The 23,695-nt window shown below is 34.1% G+C and overlaps 2 protein-coding genes and 1 pseudogene across 2 annotated transcripts; 2 read left to right on the top strand and 1 right to left on the bottom strand.

Annotated features, from left to right (window-relative positions):
• The first annotated feature begins 573 nt into the window (after positions 1-573).
• On the top strand, positions 574-1,995 carry LOC110031289. Its single transcript, XM_020734416.1, has one exon. The coding sequence runs from the start codon at positions 675-677 to the stop codon at positions 1,659-1,661; it is 987 nt and encodes a 328-aa protein (XP_020590075.1). The 5' UTR covers positions 574-674; the 3' UTR covers positions 1,662-1,995.
• A 7,857-nt stretch (positions 1,996-9,852) lies between these two features.
• LOC110031266 (cytochrome P450 81D11-like) lies at positions 9,853-11,713 on the bottom strand. The gene is made up of 4 exons (XM_020734381.1): positions 11,230-11,713; positions 11,003-11,163; positions 10,799-10,894; positions 9,853-10,464 (listed from the first exon to the last, which is right to left on the bottom strand). The coding sequence occupies exons 1-4, from the start codon at positions 11,711-11,713 to the stop codon at positions 9,853-9,855; spliced, it is 1,353 nt and encodes a 450-aa protein (XP_020590040.1).
• Positions 11,714-21,530: 9,817 nt separating this feature from the next.
• On the top strand, positions 21,531-23,040 carry LOC110031265 (annotated as a pseudogene).
• Positions 23,041-23,695: the final 655 nt, after the last annotated feature.

Genomic DNA, 23,695 nt, shown 5'->3' with positions numbered 1-23,695 from the left:
TAGAAATAACATTATTATATGAAATTTTAAATATAAGCAAATGTAATTCCTAAAAAGAAAAAAAAAAGAAATGTAAAATAGGGCTGTCAAAACGGCTCGTTGTTCGCGAACAGCTCGTGTTCTGCTTGTTAATTTTGTTTGATAAGTTAACGAGCGAAACACGAACTAAGATGTGTTCGTTCGTGTTCGGCTCGTTTTGACTCGAAATACTACTCAACTTTATATATATATATATATATACACAAAATTCATTTTCTTTCTTTATCTGTAGTTACGACTGTGAGAACCCAATTTGGACTAGGGCTATCTCAATATCAATTAAAATATTGATTAAGAAAATAGAATAAAAATTATTAAATTAGATTTAAATGGTGTTTTATATAAATAATAATTTTTAAATTTTGCTCAAATCTTTATTTTCTTATGGCTACATGATTAGGGGTCTTAAAAAGACTATTTGTTCGTGAACAGCTTGCGTTCGACTCGTTAAGCAAACGAGCGGAACACAAACTCACTTTTTGAGCTCGGAATCTGGTTTACACCCCTAAAAGTAAAATGTAACTCCTAATTTGACCTTTTTCTCCTTCATTCGAAACCTAAAGTCTCACGAGTCCGTGGACACGATCTGCAAAGGAGAGCGTAGACGAAACCCTCGTCGTCACTCTCATCGGGCGATGAGCAAATCATCATACTCATGGCCGGCGATGCTCGCCGGAGTCCTCTCCGTATCCTCCCGCGTCGTCTCCGATCACTCCCGCCACTTTCTCGCCCTCTCTGTCCTTTTCCTCCTCCCACTCTCTTTCATCATCATCGCTTCCCCCTCCCTCCTCCCCATCCTCATGCACCACCACCAATTCCTCCCTCCTCAATCCCTACTCCGAGATGCACCTCTCTCATCAACCTCCCCCGATTTCACCAGAACCCTAATTCTCGCCTCAGCCGCCGCCGCTCTCTTCCTGCCAATCGCCTCTGCCGGCGCAGCCGCCGTCACACGCAGCGTCATTGATGGATTCTACGGAAGACCGGTTAAGATTCTCCCCAACCTTAGATCGCTCCACATCCCCGTTCTTCACCTACTTGCTACCGTTCTGTCCGGCTTTCTTATCTTCTCCGCTATTGTCGCGCTTATTGTCTCTCTTTGTCTCCTCCTTCTTTTTATCCTCTCAATCCTTGATGTTGAATCTGGCTCAGTCCCCCCATACAGCTTCGCGGCCGGGATTGCCGCCATCACAATCGCTCGATTCCAGTTAGAATGGTGCCTTGCCGGCGTGGTCTCCGTGATGGAGTCCACCTGGGGGTTTGCTCCGCTGAAAAGGAGTGGTGAATTGATCGATGGGATGCGGCTGGCGGCGATCTGCCTTTGGGTAGTTTTTGGGGCGGGAATTGGATTTACGTTGTGGGGGCTTGGGCTCTGGGAGATTCCTAGCGGTGGGAGTTGGTACGACGTGATGCCGGTGGTGGGGAAGACTGTGTTAGGTTCTGCCTTGACGTCTCTACTGCTTTTGTACATTATTGTGACGCACGCGGCACTGTACTTGTACTGCAAGGCGGTGCATGGGGAGCTTCTGGGGGAGATAGTGGAAGAGTTTGCTTCCGAATATGTTACTTTACCGTTTGACGATAACAGGGTGCCTCATGTTGTTTCTGTGGTTTTGCGGTAAAATTAAGGAGGTTGCCGTTTATGATGGCGGCTCATTCAAATTTGATGAACTTTCTTTTTGTTGTTTAGTTTTTTATGTTTGTCTGTATGGATGTGTGATGGGTTTGTAAATTTCTCTTGAGTCAAATTTGTGTGCTAAAATTGCATATATGGTGGGCGGCTTCTGTACAAAAAATGTTCATGCTTCAGCATGGGCAGTGCCTGCTAATGCTCTTTTCAAACTACTGCTTTGTTATATTTTGTTTCTGTAAATCCATATCTTGTTGGAACATTACTGTTTTTTTATAGGGTGAGACTACTGTGGAGGTGTGATATGATTATTTGGCTTTTTGGTTTCTGCGTTTATCTACTATGACTGATCCTGTTCCTTGTGAAACTTCTCAGAGTGCACTATTATATTATATCATGGTGCTATTTGAATTAAAGGAGTGAATTTTCAAGAGAAAGGTTGTTTCTTTGAATATTTGATGCAGAATTATATTAGCTGTTGCATCTGTACTGATTATATTAAAATTCCCATACTTCTGTGAACATTTTTTTTTGTTTCAATGTATTTCCCTTAATCAGAATTATACACATCAGACAAGGGCCAATATCTTTATATGCTTTTTTACGTTATAACTTTCATTCATTTTCCCTGTCAAAACCTAATTTTTTTTTCCTGCTTGCTAGCTATTTTTTTTAACTGTTTTTTCTGAGGGGGAAGAAGCAGGCATGACAACCTGGGAAATTCTTTGTCTGGAGGATAAAGCATAACTTCATCAAGCCGTTTCTGTACTCTCAGCTCTTTTGGAGGCATGGTAAATCAGTTACTACAAGAATGCTGGAAAGATTAGGGAATTCAGCTGGAGGAATTCCTTGCTTGTATGGGATTATACCAGTGAATTGCTGCGAAAATGGTGGCTTGTTGGAGGAATTTCTTGTTGCTGTTTCCTTTTTTTTTTTTTTTTTGGCGGAGGAGACTTCAGCTTGAATTATGTCCATTCTAACATCCAACACCAAGTAAGATACTCAGATGTTTTATTTTAACGCTTCTTTAATTTGTTGCAAGATTACTGCAATGGCATTGGAATTACCTTTGTCACTTGAGCTTGATTTCGTCTTGATCATAGTTGAAATTGGTTCTAAGTCTTTTCTTAAGAGTGTAACATACATTTTTGTTTCTGTTGAGGCAAACATAGTCGTATATTGGATGAAATTAAGGAATTCATAATATTGAAGTAGTTTCATGTTATATAGTGCAAGTCCTCAGTTGATTTAAGTAGATTTAGACAATCGTTTGTTTCAAAGGTGAAATCTTTGGCATAGTGATGATCCATGAAGTTATTTGAGGCACTATTGATTTATGATTAACTCATCATATCTCCTATAAAGAATTCAGTTACTCATAGTCTGGTTTTCATTCTGGACCCTTTAAACCATTAAAGTTCTAAGCGGCGGCATTTTTTATTAGCAACTTAAATTGACACACACACACACACACAACTCACACACATATATACACATATATATAAATTATATACTTTAAATTGAGTTACTGTGGCATGTTAAGTTCTATGTCATGTTTTAGGCTTTTAGAAATTGAATCTCACCTTTGAACTTAAGTTGGCGAAGTAATATACTTGCTGTAGTAATTAATATAGCTTGTTTTATATATTGAAAATCCTGTAATATTAATCAGTTGTCAAATGATGTTTGAACCGTTTACTGGAACCCGGGAATTGAAGATAGTTTTGTGACAATATGGTATTTAGAGAGGGATGCTTTTGTGTCTAATCTTTATGTTTGATACTAATTGACAAAGAGGAGGAATGACTACTAAAAGTCTAATATGCCTAATATATGGAGATTGCTTTATTTAAAAATGGGGTTCTCTCAAATTTATTTTATTTCATTCAATTTTTTGTGCTTTTAGTGGGAGGAGAAAATGTTTTCTATTTAAAAGTTGAAGGGGATAAGTTACATCTATTGAATCTATTTAATATTTATTCTATTTTGTGATCTACATACTATGTACTCTATTAATTTTTCATTCTCTCTTTAATCATTTAAAGAATTAGTGTGGTCTCGATGTTGGGCTGACAATTAATTATAAGTATTATGTTAAAACTAATGAAATGAATCAAAATTTAAATTTTTTGAGTTCTAGGGTGTTTGCTGGAAGCGTCATGCAATGATCCATCATGATTGCGGTGAGATGTAGCAGTGGTTGTCTAGGACATCTCTTTTTAAGTGACAACAATTTGCCTGCATGTGGTGAAAAAGCAAGCTTAGGTGGGTTAGGATATCACCATCCTAATTTAAATTAATTATGTTGAAAATAAGCAAATATTGTTTAGGTATAAATACAAGATTAAATTGGTCGCATGGAAATGTGGGAAGCTTCTATTGGAGGAAAAAAATGGGTTTCTGAACATGATAAGAAGAATAAATATACCTTATTTGTAAGAAATTAAATAGAACCGAGAGATAACTAAGGATATTGTAGAAGTTTATAGGTTATTGGTTGTTGCAACTGTTAACAATAGAATTGAGGTTGAGCTAGTAGGGGATAAAGAGCTGAAGAATAAACTTGTTGATTTAATCGGATTAGTGATAATATGATTGTTATTATATTGATTTTCAATAATGAAATTATGAATGTGGTTAATGCTTATACTCCAAATTAGATTTGAAAATAGTTTGAAAAACCAAAGTGGGAAGTGTATAACTCCGAAGAAATAGTAGTTATTGGTAGGATGTGCTATAAGAGGATTAATGGTGGTGATGCAATAGGGGATCTATGATTTTGTAGTCTTTTGTAATCTTGCAATGCCAAACATATACTTTGTGAAAGAAAAATACTTGGTTATTCATAAAAGTGGATTCATCAAATCACAGAATTTTCTCTTATTTGTAAGGAAAGGAAAATCTTTTTGTATATATTTGAAGGTGATTCCAAGGAAAGTTTACCCCACAACATTCAATAGTTTTTGATTTATAACTTAGTGAAGGAAAAAAAAACTATGGTTTTTGATAAAATGATGGAGTTTTAAAGGTTAGAACATTTTAATCTTCAAGTATGACTGCTAAAAGAGAAATTGATTTATTTAGCTGAGCTAAGCTCTATATGGGATAAGATGGGTGGCTTCATTAAGATGATGTTATAGAACAGTTAACTTTTAAGAGAGTTTAGAGGTAAATCATGTGCTGAAAGGAAGACTCAGGGGTGGAGCGAGTCGGTTAAAAAGGTTTTTGAAGAAAAGAATGCTCTTCTAAAATTTATTGAGTATTGAGAATGTTAGTAAGTAAGAATTTTTAAAAGTGAGCAGTGAGTAAAGCAAAATTTATAGTTATCTATGATTTATATACCAAGTTTGGTATTAAAGAAGGAGAAAATGAGATATTTACAATATCTAATATATGAAATAAGGGATTTAGGAATTTTTTCTTGAGTTTGAAGCATCAAAAGTAAGAAAGTAGAATCTTTGTTATAGATGAAGACATCATGAAATTATGAAAATTTTATTTTTAGAAATTACTAAATGAGTGCTTTAATGACAAAATACTTTGGAAAAAACATAATAACAATTTAGTGAATTATATTATGGATGGATACAAAACGCTTGGCTAGAGTTAACTCGTAAAATTATGCATAAATATATGGTTTTAGGTCAGGATATGGAGAAAAATTTGCGTACGTAAGATGTACGCAGCGCTGCATACGTCAGAGGGGGTTATTCAGAGGGTATTGGGGGGTTATATCTGCGTTATACCCTCTGTAACTTCCCTGCAATCTACCTGTAACCTCCTTGTACCTTCTAGTAAGTTTCATGCTTATATTTTCATATATTTATAGGTTACAGGGAGGTTACAGGGAATAACCTCTGAATAACCTCCCTGACGTGCACAGCAGTACGTACGTCTTATGTACGTAAAATTTTCTCCAGGATATGATATTTATTGTGATTTGAAGAGGTATAGGAGATATTGTAGTGATTTGCTTATCAAATCTTTTTAATAAAATTTTAAATATTATGATGATGCCAAGTGATTGGGGAAGGAGCATTTGGTATCACTATTTAAGATAAATGCGACATTCAGGATTATACTAGTTTGTAGAAGATTCAAACTTGTGAGTCAGATAGGATTTATTATGTATTTTGGCTCATTTATCTTAAAACAATTATATAGTCTTAAATTTTGAATAATGAAACATATACATGGGAAAATTACATCAGTTTCATTGTACCAAGTTCGTTTCATGTTGGGCATGAATATTAGACTTAACATGACAAATTTAGGTATGGATCAATTCGTATAATATTTTAGTCTGATATAGCTCAAGCTTAAATGACTAAAAAAGGGTTGGCTTCAGGTCAGGTTTGAGTCGATCTGAAAAAAAAAAATTAATTATTTGATTTCTTTTTGATAAAAAAACTCATATAAAATTATAATTTTTTTCCTATTTTGATTGAGTTGTGCTCAAATGGAATAACCATGTTCATTTTGACCTGTTTATTAAATAGGTTTGCTTTGGTTTGATTATATGTGTCAGTTTATTTTTGGACTTAACCGAACCCAACCTGTAAACTTGAACTGGTCCTCCTAGTTTTCTTTGTGTTACATTAAATGGAGAGGCGTAGATAACATTAAAGAGATCTTCATGTAATTTTCATTAAGCTTGAGAATGATCATCATAATAATTGTTGTTGCATGCTATAAGATAGAATATTGTATGTTAACATTATTTAGGATGCATTGGAGTACAATTTGGTGTTCTTATAAGTTGTGAAATGACTTTCAATGAGGAACATTGAGTCCATGGTTTTATATGTTGAACATAAAAGTGCTTGTAGAGAAGATCTAAGCAAGTTATCTTATGTATTCTTTTTGGAGGTGATCTAGTTCTATTTAGTGAGACTTCGACTGAACAATCAATTAAATGTTTGGAGGATAGAGATCTTAATGAGTATGATGTTAATAATTATTATTCAATATTATTATAAGATATGCTGATGGCTATGTATGATAAACTTATGTATTTTGGATATATTATACAAAATACATGATGATATGATTTTGTACAGTTAATGATTCATGGTGCAAAGTATGTAAGTATTTGATAATTTTATATGTTAAGAGGATATTATGGTTTCCATGAATGCAAGTTTCATAGACCACAATGTGGGCTCCGAAAATTTCTGTCTCTCGACTTCTGTTTGTTGAGAGAAAGTTTTGAGGGTCACTTCTCCGTAATGTTGAATAGGTTGTAAATAAGACACTACCTGCATATTTCTCCCTCATTTAGTGAGGATTTTTTTTTGATATGGGGTTTGAGGTTTTCCATAGGCGCAAGTCTGTATGGCTAATAACCTTCTATTAGAATTAGATGAAAACATGACACTCTATAGGACACAGTGGAGAAAAAAAGTGAAAGGCTTTTGTGATAGGTGATCGGCTTGCTACATGGATGCGAGGGGCGGTGCTGATCGCATGAACATGGGGAGATCGACGGTTGCGTGAAGAGGCAAAGGCTTTGGAGTGGTTTCGAACAGTGAGGAAAACAACTATCGGCGGAGATGGTCTGCGGCGAGGTAAGTAGGAGTTTCAGATGTCTCTGTTACTGCTGAATCCTAAATAGTTGGTGTAATGCAAAATGTTAATGTCTACTGTAACACAACAACATATTAACAATGGATGAATTGGCAGAAACAAATACAGATGAACAATGGGTGAAACCTAGGAAAACTATGACAGACAAGTTTTCATGATCGTCAACCAATAAACTTGTATAGATCATAACATGTAATTAGACACAATGTTAAATTTGTAATCAAGGGATTGTTGTGGAGGGATAGACTCTCCTTTTACATACTTACCACCCAATTCATATGTATTTACATATATAACACCTACTTTTTACATTTATGACACACAAATCTTCCATATTACATTAAAAATACCACCATTTTAATTTTTAAGAAGTGGAATGAGCATTTTCATGCATAGGGAAGATGGCTTGTATGTAAATAATTGAAGTCTTGGGTGTTAGATAAGTAAATGCATAGGAATTGAGTTGGATGCATGTAAATCTTCCAAATGGTTTTTTAAGTAATTCTTATGACTGGCTGATGTATGGGAGGAGTAGTAATCTATTTTTAGAGTGGGGCTGTTAAAGATCCGATTTTGAGTCGAGGTCGGCTCAAAGTTGGCTCGAATATTTGATTTAGTGCTGCTTGGAAATGGTTCGTGGCTCGTTATATTCAATTTCGAGCCAAGCTGGCTTAAATTCAATTTTGAGTCATGCATGGAACGGCTCAAATTGAGTTATTTGGATGTTTCAGCTTAGAGTCCGCTTGATCCGTCTCAAAATAGAAACTAATTGGCTCAAATTGAGTTATTTGGATCTGTTCCAGCTCGAAATCTGCTCAAAACTAGCTCGGGGTATTCAATTTTGCTTAGTATTGTATATATAATTTTAATAAATATTAAATATTATACGCCTTTCTAAGAGTTACTTCGAGCCGATTCATGCATGGTTCGAAATCAACTCAAAAAGAATTGGATTCAAAATTTAGGCTCATAGCTCGGCTCATTTATTTTGATCTCAATTCGATCCAAAATTCTAATCGATTTTTGAGCGATCTTCATGCAAAATTCAGAGTGCCGTCTCTGAAACAAAAATAACTCCCGAAACATTGCTATTAACAAATCTAGCTCCATCTTTCATCTAATTTTTCAAATTTCCACTCAAATATCAAAAAATTATTGTAAAACCCCAACCCATATTTTCCATTTTATCAAATTCTCAATGATTTGATCGTGACATACATAAACACATCGATTCGATAGTTCAAAAATATCAGATGAATTTTAAGTTCTGCAAGTAACAATGTTTTGAGTGCTATGTTTGTAATTATCCCTTTTAAAAAATAAAATGTGAAACTACAACATTTTGCCTCAAAAGCCTCAAAATAGAAAATAATTATAAAACTTAAAATAGTTCATAAATATAATATAAACTATTGAAAAATTGATTTAATTTATCTAGAGAATAAGCACCGAACTATAAATCACAAGTAAGATTGTGTTGGGGCAGCTTGTGCTTTTCAGGATAAGCGGGTTGATCTGCAACGCGGCCCGCGGGTCGACTGCGGGGTTCGACCTGCGGCTTGCGTTTAGTGTAAAAATGAGACCCAAACGGTACCGCGACGTTATCAAAAACGCCCTCGCACTTCTAAGCTGCCCAAACGGGCCCTAAATGTTGATGTAAAACTCTAAACATATAATTCCAAATTTAAATTTCGAACATATATAGAAACTTATTTTCTTAAAAAAATAGAAAATAAATCTTAAAAAATTTATCTTTTTCAAATTTATCTACTAAAATTTAGCATAAATATACAATATTAGTTTTAAGGTTTATTAATTTTTTTTTAGCAAAATTATTTCTTTAATATTTGTGAAAATTATTGTACATACATAGCAACATATGCAATGATTTGATAACTTTAACAAGCTCATAGTTTTTCTTTTGCATTAATTTCTTAATTCATCATAAATTTATTTAATTATCTTTCAATAAAGTTTTCAACAAATAAAATAAAATTTTAAATCCCAATAGTTTATATTTTTAGGTCACAATTAGATGTGAATTTAAATTATAATAAAATATAAATTTAGATCATAATAACATAAATCTAAATCAAATTAAGATGAAAATTTAAATCATTTCATAATTTGGAGAAAGAAGAGGTGGAAAAGGTGGGAGAGGTAAATATGATGGATAACCTTAACTCAAATTAACACATAATTTTTTTTTTATCATATAAGAATCTCATTTTCATATTTGTATACAAAATAGAATTTCTTCCTTTATTATTTCTATAAGATAAAAAACACTGATCTTTGATGAAGGGATATGTCTATGGTCTCATCAAAGTTCAGTTGAGCCCATTTTTTTCATGTATAGATATCATGATGCCATCACATTAAACTTGATATCAAAGCTATCAATTAAACCATTGACCACTTAAATCATAACAACAAAACATTATTTGAAATTCATCAAAAACACACTTTATAATTCACAAGCTCACATTATTCTTTTGTCTCATAAACAAGTGTTACACATTATAACGTGTTCACAAGTCGAGTTATTCAACATAGCATTTAGTCTTATGATTGTCACCATAAAGTTGAACAAAAAGTTATATTTTAGATAGCACATCGATCATGTATTGGTGTGGTTTGCAAAAAGCTTCAAGACGATTTGCTCTTGGCATGCTGAGGCCTGATCCTTGTGTCATGTCAACCTTTTCTAGTCCAATCCTCTTCCACTCAAAGCACTGAATCAAAGTTCCTAACACCAAACCAATCTCTTTCAACGCAAGCCCCTCTCCCGGGCAACTTCTTCTCCCTATGCCAAATGGCATTAACATTCCCCCTTCTACTTTTAAGTTTTGAAACCTTTCGGGAAAAAAATTAGTAGGTTCTGGCCAAAGTATGGGGTCTCTATGAATCTTGTAAACATTTACTAAAACCATTGTGCCTCGGTCCACATCATAGCTTCCGATTTTACAGTCCTCTCTTGCTACGTGAGGTAGGAGAGCTCCAACCGGGTATAATCTAAATGTTTCGTTGATAATACAACTAAGGTATGGAAGTTTGGTGAGATCAGATTCATCTAGGAGGTGGTCATGTCCAACTTGCTCATCTATCTCTTGTCTTGCCTTCTCTAATATATCAGGATTGTTTAATAAAAGAGACATTGACCATTCAATTGTATTTGAAGAAGTGTCTGTGCCTGCAGATAGTAAGCTCTAAGAAAAAATAGAAAATAAATTAGTCAATATTCAAGAAAAAAAAGAATTTGAAATTCTTTTAGATATGTGCAAAATAGCATATTTTCTAATGAGAGGAATCATACTTTTATTATTTAATAATCTCACATTTTGAGTTAGTGTATGCAGGAAAAAATTTCTGAACCTCAACATTGTTTTTCATGCCTTTCTAAACTTTATGAAATTTAGTGTAATAAAAAAACTTTTCTAAGTCATTGCAAGAAAATGAATATCACTAGCACCAATAATTGTTTCCTAATTAAACACCAAATAAATAAAGAAAAAATAAAAAAAACTCACATGAGAAACTTACCAAAACTAGTGCTTTAATGAAAACATCAGTATATTGCTTTGGATGCTTCTCCTGCAAAGAGAGCAGAGCATCAATCATATTTTTATTAATCTTCTTCTCCTTCAAATTTATATTTCTATTGTCATCATTCTCTTCTCTTCTTTTCCTCCTGTGCTCTTCTATAATTGTCTGAATAATCTCATCTCTGTACTTGTGATACCTTGCCATCTTCCTCTTCACTCCTCCACATGCAAACCACCTGATCGTTGCTGGCAAGAAATCTCCCACGTTGGTCGCGCCAGAAAGAAGTGTGATTTTCTCTATCACCTCCTTAAACTTATATACCTCTTTGTTTTTCTCATCATCCTCCACATAATATCTCCTCCCTGAAAATTTTTTTACAGTTGATAATGCAAAAAATTGACCATAAATTTTCAAATTAAACTCAAAACCTGCTATAATCTTCATCATGATGTTCATTGTCAGCCCGAACAAGCTTGACTTAAGCTCCACCCTCCCTGAGTTACGAAAAAGGTGTCGGGCGAGGGCCCGAACTTCATCAGTGCGAACGTCAACAAAGAAGGCTAGGTGTTGACTCGAAAGAGCTTCGATGGTGGCAATTCGACGCATCTCTCGCCATTCAGGTCCATAGGCGGCGAACGGGAGGCTGGTGTAGTTATATGTAGTGGCAGAAATTGAAGGAAATCGAGGGCGGTCGGCAAGGGCGAGGTCGTTGGTAGTCAAACACTCTTCGGCAAGGGAGGCAGACGAGACAACGAGGATAGGGTAGATTCCGAAGCGAAGAAAGAGAAGAGGGCCATGCTCGGTAGAGAGACGGGCCAGAGATTGGTGGAGGGGCTTCTCAAGGAGGTGGAGGTGGCCAAAGATGGGAAGAGAATTAGGAGGACTTGGTGGGAGATTTTTCTTCCTATTCATTTTGTTGCTTATGAAGAGTTTGGTTAGTAGGAGAAATAGGAAGAGAACTAAGCAGGTGAACATGTTGATGGCTTCCATTACAAAAAAGAGAAGCAAGAAGAGAGAAAGATAAAATTTTGGGTAATTCTGTAAAAGAAGAGAATGAATTGATTTGGTGAATTCTATTTTGAAGAGAACAAACTCATATATAGACTTAGATAGTTGACTTCTAATTAGCTAATATTCTACAATAACAAATGATACACCGGAAAGATCAAGGCTATTGGGAGGAGCAAGAAGAAGGGGTCTTGCAACTGAAAAAAAATTATATATGGATAATGTATGTATAGATTTATGCATTCTCAGAGTATATTCAGTGTACTCAAGATAACCAAAATAATTTTATATAATAATTTTTTATTTAAGCATTAAGTGCTTTAATTTCATAGAATATTTTGAATTTTATAATTTAAAATCTTACTTCTATAAATAAAACCTTCCAGTTAAGATGTGCAATAGATATGCTATCATAATTGATCTAGGTAATCTTGAACCATGTCGACTCTATCTCATTTATAGAGGATTGGATTAATAACCTAAATCAATTAATTTATTCAGATTGTTTTTTGGGCTTAATTTTGAATACAAATCTCTTTGGTTGAAATATTCCATTAGTAAGCATTAAGTGATTTCTTTTCTTTTCTTCATACTAACAAGTTTCAAACGGGATATGTAATGCATTGACATGGTGGGATTGTTATTCCTCTTCTTGTTCTTCTTATTCTTTACTTTAGAAGCATTAACCTTTTGGCATGCATGGTATCTGAAAATTTTGAGGAAGAGAGATGGATGTGATACTGCATGTTTGTTGATAGGTTTTGGTTTTTGGCCTTTCTGAGAAGAACTCCCCATGCAAAAGGTTTTAACAATTTACCTCTTAAACATTCAATATATTGCTGATTGGTGCATTAAAACCAAGAGAAACTCTTTTAACGTGCTTTAGAGTGAAGCTACGGTGTATGTGTCTTAATCACTCGTTTTGTTAGGAGCTGGACAACTTTTGCGAGTTCGATAGCTTTTGAGCTTCACATTTAAGAGGTACTCTTTAATTGCATTTTGCCAAGGTTTGTAAACTTTGAAATAGTTATTTGTTTGAAGATCTAAGCACACACCACTCAATTCTCATTTATTTACGTATCTATCATCTTAATGTCAATTTTTACATATATGCCAACTTACTCATGCGTGAATACTGTATTTCACTTTTCAAGGGTTAAAATGGTGTTCGATGTGATATGAAAGATTTAGCTGGTATAACCATATAAAAAAAGTTTAAGTTTTATATATATAAATACATATGAATTGTGTGGAATGTACATAACTACCTCTTTTATTATAAGGGAAAAATGGATTGTTCATCGCTATTTTCTCGTAACGTTTTGTTTGGATCTGCGTAAACAATTTTTTCTTCTCTCCCTCACTTTCTTTATGTCTGAAAACTTATTGGGTATGTCATATATTATTAGTTGTGCATAAATTTGTGTGTTTTTCATGTAGAAACTTGCATGTGATGAGGAGAAAAATTAGCTCGCCATTATGAAAATATTATTTGTTGCCAAAGAAATAATGAAAATCCATTTGTTTTGTAGCCACTATGACCACTAAGGGATGACTTAATTTTCTCTGATATGAAGTAGCCACAAGGTCCCTATTGTTACAAAGACCCAACAACCTTCTTTTACTTGTTCAAGGTGATTAATTTTTTTTAGACATAAGAGATTGAGAATTTCTTTTTAGTAGTTGGCTAATAAAAAGAGGAAGAGAAGGTAATATATATATATATATATATATATATATATAATTCTCTATGGTTATTGTACATATTCCAATGTGCAATGAGAAAGAGATAAAACAATCATAATATTTTAATTACATTGTTATTTTTAATGTTTCTTGCTATCTTTCATACTGGGTTGAAGTTTAGCACATTGTTGGAAAAATATTGATTTGATTTTATCTATAGTTGACAGGTTAAACGTGTCTGGTTCGAGATGAGATTTTCAACACGTATTGCATTCGGAATAGGTTTGGGCCAACCCTAATCCTGTCATGTCAGTTTTGGGTTAGACCCAAACTGGATCTGCTGAATTGATATGACACTCTACTCCATGTTGTCTCCATGTTTTGTATGCTTTAATGATGGCGAAGGACGACCATGATTTCATAAAAAATGAGCGTTTTAAGGCATCTGCGATGACAAAAAAATAAGAAACTGATTAAATTTTCTATGTCGGTTGGATTACCAGACTTTCTCCTTTGAGCGCTAGGTTTTCAGTCACTTTTATTGTTATGTGTGTAATAGCGAAATAGGCGGGCACCAATTTTCTATTGTGGGCTCTATGTCACTAATATCCCGGCTGGTGCTGGGTGTCCATACAACTGTAGAGTCACTAATATCCTGGCACGTGCCGTGTTCCTAACTTTGAGAGTTAGGTTTCCAGCAGCTCTGTTCTATAGAGATCTCTTGTTTAGTCACGGTATCACTCAACTCATCCATTTGGTTTCTGCCTTCTCTATTTTCACCAGGTTGAGAGATGCATGTCAAGCGCCGGATTTCAACTTCAACCACCAGGTCCCTAGACGTACACTAAGTTGTTTTCAAATTCAAATTTAAGCTCAAGCTTTTACTCTAAAGCTCTTATATTATTTTACTTTTTTACTAAAGCCTTTTCAGTTTCTTTTTATTTTAATTTTTTTCTCATTTATCACTATTTATTTCTAATTTTTATAGAAAATAATTATATTCTCTTAAGTTTTTATCTAATGATTTTGAGTACCAAATTTTCAATTCTTACAAAAAATTCATGTTATTTCTAATGATTTTCTTCACCTCCTATTAAATCACCTTGAATCATTTATCAAATTAGCATTCATTTCATTAAATCCTAAGATTTAGATATTTACTTTACTTAAATGGCAATGCTTTTATACAAAAAAGACCCTCACATAAATTTATTTTACACTACACATGTATATAATAAGGAAGTTAACTAGTCTAAACATATGTGTAATAATATATATATATATATATATATATACATGAAAGAAAAAAAAGTAATATAATAACAAAGCACAACATCAAATTGGTAAACAATAATAGATCAAGTCTGATATCTTAGAAAAATATAATACAACACATCCAAATCTTGAATCAAGCATACAAGCACAAATATATGAGGAGCTCAAATGTCTGGCACAAATGAAACAATGAAGAAGTAAAAGAAAAAAATAGCAAGCATTCAATAAAAGCAGTCAGTCAGCAGGTCCGGATATTAGATATCTATGCCTTCTTTATCATCAATTAATCGAAATCCTTATAGTCATCCTCTTGTGCATAGAAGGGCCCGTTTGGCGTAGCGAAACAGTTGCGGGGCTTTTTCAATACGGTGATATTAATGCTTGTTTTCTCCGTTGATAAGCTGGTTTCCCTTTGTATTACACGCCGCACGCTGGTTCGACCCCGCGTTTTGCGTTCAGAGAAAATTGTTTACGGCTCTGCCCTTTCGTGTTCTCCGATAGGGTTATTTGCGGTGTTATTGGTGAGATCCCGCGGTGTTATTCGTGGTGTTATTCACGGTGTTATTCGCGTCTTTTGCCAGAGCTATTGATTCGCGATATTATTTGCGGTAGTATTCAGATGTTATTACAGTGTTATTCGTGCGGTTTTTTGGTGTTATTGGTGAGTTACACTGTGTTATTCACACATTTTGCCTGAACCGGTGTTATTCGAGTTGTTTACCGGTAGTATTCTTGTGTTATTGCAGTGTTTAGTGGCAGTATTAATGAAAAATTAATTTTATGCTAAAAAAGAATGCTTTTAATAAAAAAAAAATGTTCATTGTTAATTATTTTCATAATTATGCTAAAATTTTTCTTGGAAGATATGTATACATAACACTCAATTTTTATATATTTACATATCTAACTCCTAAATTTTAATTTTACATACCTACCCATCTTATTTATGGATGCTAAGATATATTTCACTTTTTAAAAAATAAAATGATGATATAAGTTTTAAAAATTAGTAATCAAATAGATAATTTAATTTACTATATAGTATTTATCCAAGATAATAAATTAATTTAATTTAGTATATAGTATTTATTCTTGATAATATTTATGATTTAATTTACTACATAGTATTTACTATGTAGTAGTGTTGCCCCATATGTGCTTGTCCATGTGTAATCATCTTCGTTAGGATAAGATATCTAAAAACATAGAAATTGAGCGGTATATTTGTAAATCTAAATTCCAACTTTTTGTTTTGCATGTTCTCCTGACCGCTGGCACAGATAGATAGGGCTGTCAATTTGGCTCGTTGTTCTTGAACGACTCGTGTTCGGCTCGTTCGTTAAGCCTAACGAGCTAAAGCTCGAATTATAAACGAGCTAAACACGAACAGTTCTTTGTTCGCTAGTGTTCGGCTTGTTTTAGCTCGAAATAAAAAAAATTATATAATTATTTATATAATAATATATTGCGAATATTATTTGTATAATAATATATTATATATATTTATATCTAAGTTTAAATCATAATATTTCATGTGATGATGTGGTTAATCCCTTATTTTGTATATATTTGGTCCATGTTCGAATATCACACTTTACATTTATTTTTCTCAATTTTAGTTTAACGAGGCAATTTCGAGCCAAACACGAACACACTGTTCACGAGACGATTTCGAAAACGTGCTATTTCGAACAAGCCGAACACGAGCCAAGTCTGAACTCGCTCAAGCTCAGCTTGTTTACAGCCCTAGGCACTGACACGACTGCCCTAACAATCGAATGAGCCCTCACTCTTCCCCTTCGCAACCCGACGACTCTCTCAAAAACCCACGCAGAGCTTAATCACCATATCGACACTCACCGGCTGATAAATGAAATCCACCACCCTAAAAAAAACCCATCATTGCACAACAATACATTTCCAAATTCAGTGACGAGAAAAACCATGGAGTCAATAGATCACAGCCAGACCAAGAGGCAAAGCCAAACAGCAGGCCATCAAGCATTGACAAACCCTCGCAAGCTAACAAAGTGGCAAACCAAACACTTGAGAAAATATAGGACCAGCCGAAGTAGTAGGAGTGTAACAGCAAGACCAACCAAAGTTATAACAACCATGAGCCAACAACATACCCAAACAAACGAAGTAGATAACAACTTAGCCAACCATGATTACACTCAAAAGGCCGTATGTAACACCTAAAATTTGATATTTACGTTTATAACACTTAAGTTATGCACGAGAATAAGTACTTCACTTCTAAAAAGATAGTAATAGTAGTATTTTTGAAGATACGATAAAGTTTGGTCTGTTTGGGGAAGCTTATGCGTTTCAGGATAAGCTGCTTATCCTGAAACGCGGTCCGCGGGTAAATGCGTTTAGGTGTTAACATGTAAATATATAATAAGCAGGTAAATGCCCGCTAATAAAAATGTAAGTTTGTTAGTCCTCATCTTCCAAAAAATGCTCGTCATTTTCCAAAGCTATATATAAGTAATATTTTTCATATATAGCAAAACAACAACAACAACAACAAAAACAACAAAGCCTAAATCCCACTACGTGGGGGTCGGCTACATGAATCCTTTTTCTCCATTGCGTCCTATTTAGTGTCATATTTACATTTAGTTCTAGTAAATTAAGATCATTTTTTATACAATAAGCCAAAGTCTTCCTAGGTCTACCTCTGCCTATCTTAACACAAGTCGAATCTAAAACATCTACTCTCCTAATTGGATCATCAGATGGTCGACGTTTAATGTGACCAAACCATCTAAGACGACTTTCTCTAATTTTGTCCGTTACAGGAGCTACACCAACCCTATCACGGATGCGTTGAGTTTCAATCCACATGAATTCACATGCAAAATATATCATAGCTAATATTCAACTCCAATACTACATGTTGCTGCAATCCCCTATTTCTTGATCATTTATGTGACAAAATGTCTGCCAACAAATAGATAATATTTACCATATAATACAATTTAGGTATTTAATCCAAGCCATCCATTTATGATCAATTTATTATATGGCTGAAATTAAATTACTTAAAATAATATTATTTTAATTATTTAATTTAAAATTTTCTTGATTCAATAAATTTATAATTATTTTTAGCTTATAGTAATAATCTTTTATGTATACTTATTTAAAATTAATTTTTATTTAATGCACAAATGTTTGTATTCGACTCATTTATAAACTGAGCTCAAAAGAATTTTTCTTGTTCGTCTCATTCGCTTGTTAAACGAACAAATCATGTGATTTGTAGCGAGCAGAACATGAGATTTTCATGAGTGGTGAGCTTTTTTAAGATACCTAGCTGTGAATGAACCAATGCACTTGATGGACAACTGTATTCAATTTAGTAAATAATTAAATTTTAATATATATATATATATATATATATATATATATATATATATTAAAACTGGAATGTTAAATGAATTGAATTTGAATGCAATTCAACTCTTTTATTAATGTTTACGAACAAGTTTAGGGCTGTAAATGAATCAAGTCGGATCGAGCAGGGTTGTGTTCAAGTTTGAGCTTATTTATAAAATTCAAACTTGAGTTGAGCTCGAGCTCTAATCAAGCTTTAAGGGCTTTGTTCAAGTGCGAGCTTGTTTATAAAAAAAATTGGGCTCTTGGCGAGATCATGCTCTAGTCGAGTTTTTTGTTTATGTTCAAGCTTGGTATCTATTTGAGTCTGAATCTTATTCGTTTCATATGATGATAATCGAGTCATCGTCGAGCAGATTAATGAATAAATTATTTGGCTACTTAATTTCAATACAAACAGTCTTTATTGAGCAAACTAAAATTAGTGTTGTCATGTTAGTTTTTGATTAAGTTATAACATACATAATTTATTGATTAAGAACATTCTTAATGGAAATATCAATACAAAATTGTGATGCAATAAATTACAAGTGGTTTTACAAGCTTAGTATAGTCTGGAATTTCAAATGTACATAAGAATGTCAAGTTCTCCAATGGTTATAAGTAGGGGTGTAAAGAAGCCGAACACGAGCGAGCCCAGGCTCAGCTCGTGTTCGGCTCGTTTATATTTTGAGCTCAAAAAGTGTGTTCGTGTTCGGCTCGTTTGCTTATCGAGTCGAACACGAGTCGTTTTGACAACGCTAATCAGGTAGCCATAAGATATTAAGGATTGGGACAAGATTTAAAAATTATTATTTATATTAAAACATCATTTAAATTTAATTTAATAATTTTCATTCTATTTTCTTAATTATTATAATTAATTATAAATCTTTATAGCCTTGTAGTCAATTAAGTTTTTTAAAAATACTCCTTATCAAATATATATATATATATATATATATATATATATAATTGATTAGTAGTATTTCAAGCCAAAACGAGCCAAACACGAACGAATAAATCTTTATTCGTGTTGTTCGTGTTCGGGTCGTTAACTTAGCGAACGAGCCGAACACGGGCATCTTAGTGAGCCGAACACGAGCTGTTCACGAACAACGAGCCATTTTGACAGCCCGAGTTATAAGTCTATTTTTTATCCTTCCTTTGCCATTGCTTGTTGTCTTTGCTATAAATGAAGATGAAACCTTAAAACAACTTATATGAATGCATAAATATATATGCACTTGCAGTGCTTAATCCCAATTTTGTTTTTTTATTATTTGCACCTCACAAGTGATTGCAAGCAGTACAATTGTATGTTTGAGTTATTTTGAATCTGTATTTTTTAGATGATGTCCCATAAACTGGAGATTCAAATTCAAGTATGGTCATTTGTTATGTTAAGATTTCCATTGATCGAAAACATTGCAGGAAGTTAGTTTTTTTTTTTGACTGCTACAATCCCTCGGTTATGATAAGAAAAATCGTCTTTTTTAATGTTACTGACAGTTTTAAGCTGTAGACGAAACACTTGTCGGTAATTCCAAAACCGAACGATAATCCGACGGTATAAATGTACCGACGATTATCCGACATTATAATGTCGTAGTTTTTTTTTGAGAAAGTTCGAGTAGTCCGTAATCGTTGGTTCGTATAACTGATGGTTCTTCTGTTGATAATAGTGAAGGTATACACATCGAAAAAGTGCTGCACTCGTCAGTTTTTTTGAAGCAGGCAAAACCGTCGATTATGTGTCGCTTGTGACTCATTTTTTATAACTGATCGGTTAACTGCCGGAGAAGTATTGTACCTGTTGGCTTTTTGATGCAGGTAAAACCGTTGGTTAAGCGTCGTTTATGCATCTTTTTTATAGCCGTCGTTTTTGTGTGACGCACCTTATCACGTTGGTTATGTGTTGGTAAAAATGTTTTTTGTCTAGCCGTCGGCTTTGCCTACGGATAAGTTTGGAACCATCGCAAAACTGACGACAAGACTTTTTTTTTTTGTTTTGCATAAAATCTTATTTTAAATTAAACACATGCTAACTATTCCATTACACTGACAGACACTGGAGAAAGGACGGGAGCCAACAGCTGCAGAGTTATAAGAGCGCACCCATAAGCGACCGTCAGATGAGTCCTGGGTGGACAACAAATCACAGGCGACTTGAGTGATTCACAATATTAATGATTAAAAAATTTAAATAACTATCAAAATTTATTTAGTCTCTCATTTCATTAATCATATGTTTTGTAGGAGGCCTTCCGAATGCTCAAGAAAAGCCGATCTTAGCAGTTGGGCTATGGTTCAAGCATATCGTATTCGGCTTGTTTGCTCGTTTATATATTGAGCTCAATAAATTTTTCGTATTCGGCTTGTTTGCTCAGTGAGTCGAACAAGAGCTGTTCTCGAATAACGAGTCATTTTAATAACCCCACTCACATAGCCATAGGATGTTAAGGATAGAGTTAAGATTTAAATCTAATTATTTATATTAAAATATTCATTTAAGTTAATTTTAATATATATTTATTGTATTTTTTAATTAATAGTTTTAATTGATTATAAATCTTTATAACATTGTAATTGTAGTCAATCAACTTATTTTAAAAATATTCATGTATAAATATATATATATATATTAAAGGTCTGTTTCAAAATAGTATACATTTTTAAATTTAAAATTATTTTGTAAGTATAGGTAAATCAAGAAAAAAGTATGATTGAATTGTGTAGGTAAAAATGTAATTAAATTATGTAAGGTTAAATGGGTAAAATTAAGAAGTGTAAAATAGCCGAAGTCAATTTTAAATGTGGGCAGTTTATTTGAAGCGATGACGTTTTGAAAACACACATGATCTGTTTGAGTAAACTGCATTTTGGCAGCTTATGCATTTTCAAAATGCCTAAATTAACATTTTTACACCGCACCTATCTAGGTGCGGTGACAACTTTCTGACAGCGGTCTGACTTTTCTAAGAAAATAAAAAATTTGTAATAACCATCGCACCAAGCTTGTCAACGAATTATTTTTAATAAGCTAATTAGTAGATTATTCAATAAGCTGCAGCTGTCTCAAACATACCCTAAGTCGGCATTAGTTGGGCTTAAATTTAATTAATTAATTGAGGTCGATGTAAAGCACTAGCTTAAAACTAATTTTTTAATTAAAGTATAGTTTAGAATGCATATAATGAAAATATGTGCACTTTGTCTTTTAATTAAATCCCCAGACCCTTCCCTTCTATCTAAGCCTATATATTGGCTTGTTCTTCTCAATTCAGAATTCCTCCTTTTTCTTTTCTGCATGGACACCATTTTCATGTTCACCTGCTTTGTTCTCTTGCTCTCCCTCCTACAAATCAAACTGTTCATGAGCAAGAAGAACATAAAGAAAAATTTCCCTCCAAGCCCTCCTAGTTCCCTTCCCATTCTCGGCCACCTCCACCTCCTCAAGAAGCCCCTTCACCAATCTCTCGCCCGTCTCTCCGCCGAGCAAGGCCCTGTTCTCCTCCTCAGCTTTGGAATCCACCATGTCCTCGTTGTCTCCTCCGCCTCCCTAGCCGAAGTGTGCTTCAAGACCAACGATGTTGCTCTTGCCGACCGCCCTCGATTTCCTTCCATTTCTGTCACTACGTACAACTACACCAGTCTCCCTTTTGCCGCATATGGACCCGAATGGTGAGAGATGCATCAGATCGCCACAATTGAAGCGCTTTCAAGCCATCGCCTTGCCTTTTTTGCAGGTGTGCGCGCTGAGAAGGTTCGGGCCCTCGCACGACACTTTTATCGTAACTCGGGGAGGGTGGAGCTTAGGTCTTCCTTGTTTGGGTTGGCAGTGATCGTCATAATGAGAACTATAGCAGGTTTTGAGTTTTAATTTGAAATTTTTTATCAACTTTCTGGATTATCAATTGTGTCAATTTTCAGGTATAAGAAAATACATATAAGTTAAAAGAGGCGATAGAGAAAATCTTCTTGTTTTATGGTGTGACCAATGTGAGCGATTTTTTGCCAGCGACGATCAGGAGGATTGCATGTCGTGGAGTGAAGAGGAAAATGACAGGTATCACAAATATAAGGATGAGATCATTCAGTCACTTATAGAAGAGTACAGGAGAAAAAGAATAGAGGGAGAGGACAATAAAAATGCAAAGTTGAGGGAGAAGAAGAAGATTGATAGAATCATGATTGATGCTCTGCTATCTTTACAGGAGAATCATCCAGAGCAATATACTGATGTTTTCATTAAATCACTAGTTTTGGTGAGTTCTCGTGAATTTTTTTCTTTTTCATTATATATTTTGTGTTAAGTTTGGAAATAATTATTGGTGCTCAAACAAGTTGTTTTAAACACTAAATTTCATAAAGTTTAGAAAGGCACCGAGAAGGGCGAAAAAACAATGGTAAACTTCATAAATCTTTCCTTGCATACACCAACTCAACATGCAAGATTACTAAATAAATGTACGACTTTAACTTTTGGACATATAGTTTCATTTAATGATAGAAGGTTCAACAATTTTTTTTGACAAATATATCAAAACTATCATAAGAAAAAAATGGTATTTTGTATTTATTTATAAGAATTTTTAATTCATCATTTACTTGAATATTGACACAATCTTGTTTATTTTCTCTCTATTTCTTGGAGCTTACTATCTGCAGGCACAGACAGTTCTTCAAATACAATTGAATGGTCAATGTCTCTTTTATTAAATAAACTTGAAAAATTAGAGAAGGCGAGACAAGAGATAGAAGAGCAAGTTGGGCATGACCGCCTCCTTGATGAATTTGATCTCACCAAACTTCCATACCTTCACTGTATTATCAACGAAACGCTACAATTATACCTTGTTGGGCCTCTTCTTATACCCACGTAGCAAGAGCTGATTTTAATCGAGGCACAATAATTTTAGTAAATGTTTATGAAATTTATAGAGACCCCATACTTAGGATGGAACCTACCAATTTTTTTCCCGAAAGGTTTCAAAACTTAAAAGTAGAAGGGGGGAAGTTAATGCCATTTAGCATAGGGAGAAGAAGGTGCCTAGGAGAGGGGCTTGCATTAAAAGAGATTGCTTTGGTGTTAGGAACTTTGATTCAATGCTTTGAGTGGCAGAGAATTGGATTAGAAAAAGTGGACATGACACAAGGATCAGGCCTTGTCATGCCAAGAGCAAATCCACTTTAAGCTCTATGCTAGTCACATCAATACATGATCAATGTGCTATCTAAAATGTAAATTGCAAGTCAAAGTGAAGCACTAATCGACGTCAATGTTCTCCTCCACCACCTCGTTTTCATTGAAGATCGCCTTATAACAATTCACTCTCGATGTCATCGCCATCAAAATCTGATAAAGGGTTCTGTAAAGCCTGACTTGGAGTGAGCCCCTCAACAACAATCCCGGTTCGACGTTGCGCTGCTCGAATCCCCTTCAAGAAATACTAAATGAATCATTCTTTGGTGACCCGCTTTTGCTGCTCTTTTACCTTAACATCAAGTACACGATCACGAGCTTCTTGGACATGGTTT

The sequence above is a fragment of the Phalaenopsis equestris genome, unplaced genomic scaffold (assembly GCF_001263595.1).
Source record: "Phalaenopsis equestris unplaced genomic scaffold, ASM126359v1 Scaffold000800, whole genome shotgun sequence".
Lineage (NCBI taxonomy): Eukaryota > Viridiplantae > Streptophyta > Magnoliopsida > Asparagales > Orchidaceae > Phalaenopsis > Phalaenopsis equestris.
The sequence above is the reverse complement of the archived record's forward strand: the minus strand, read 5'-3'. Positions and strand labels throughout refer to the sequence as shown.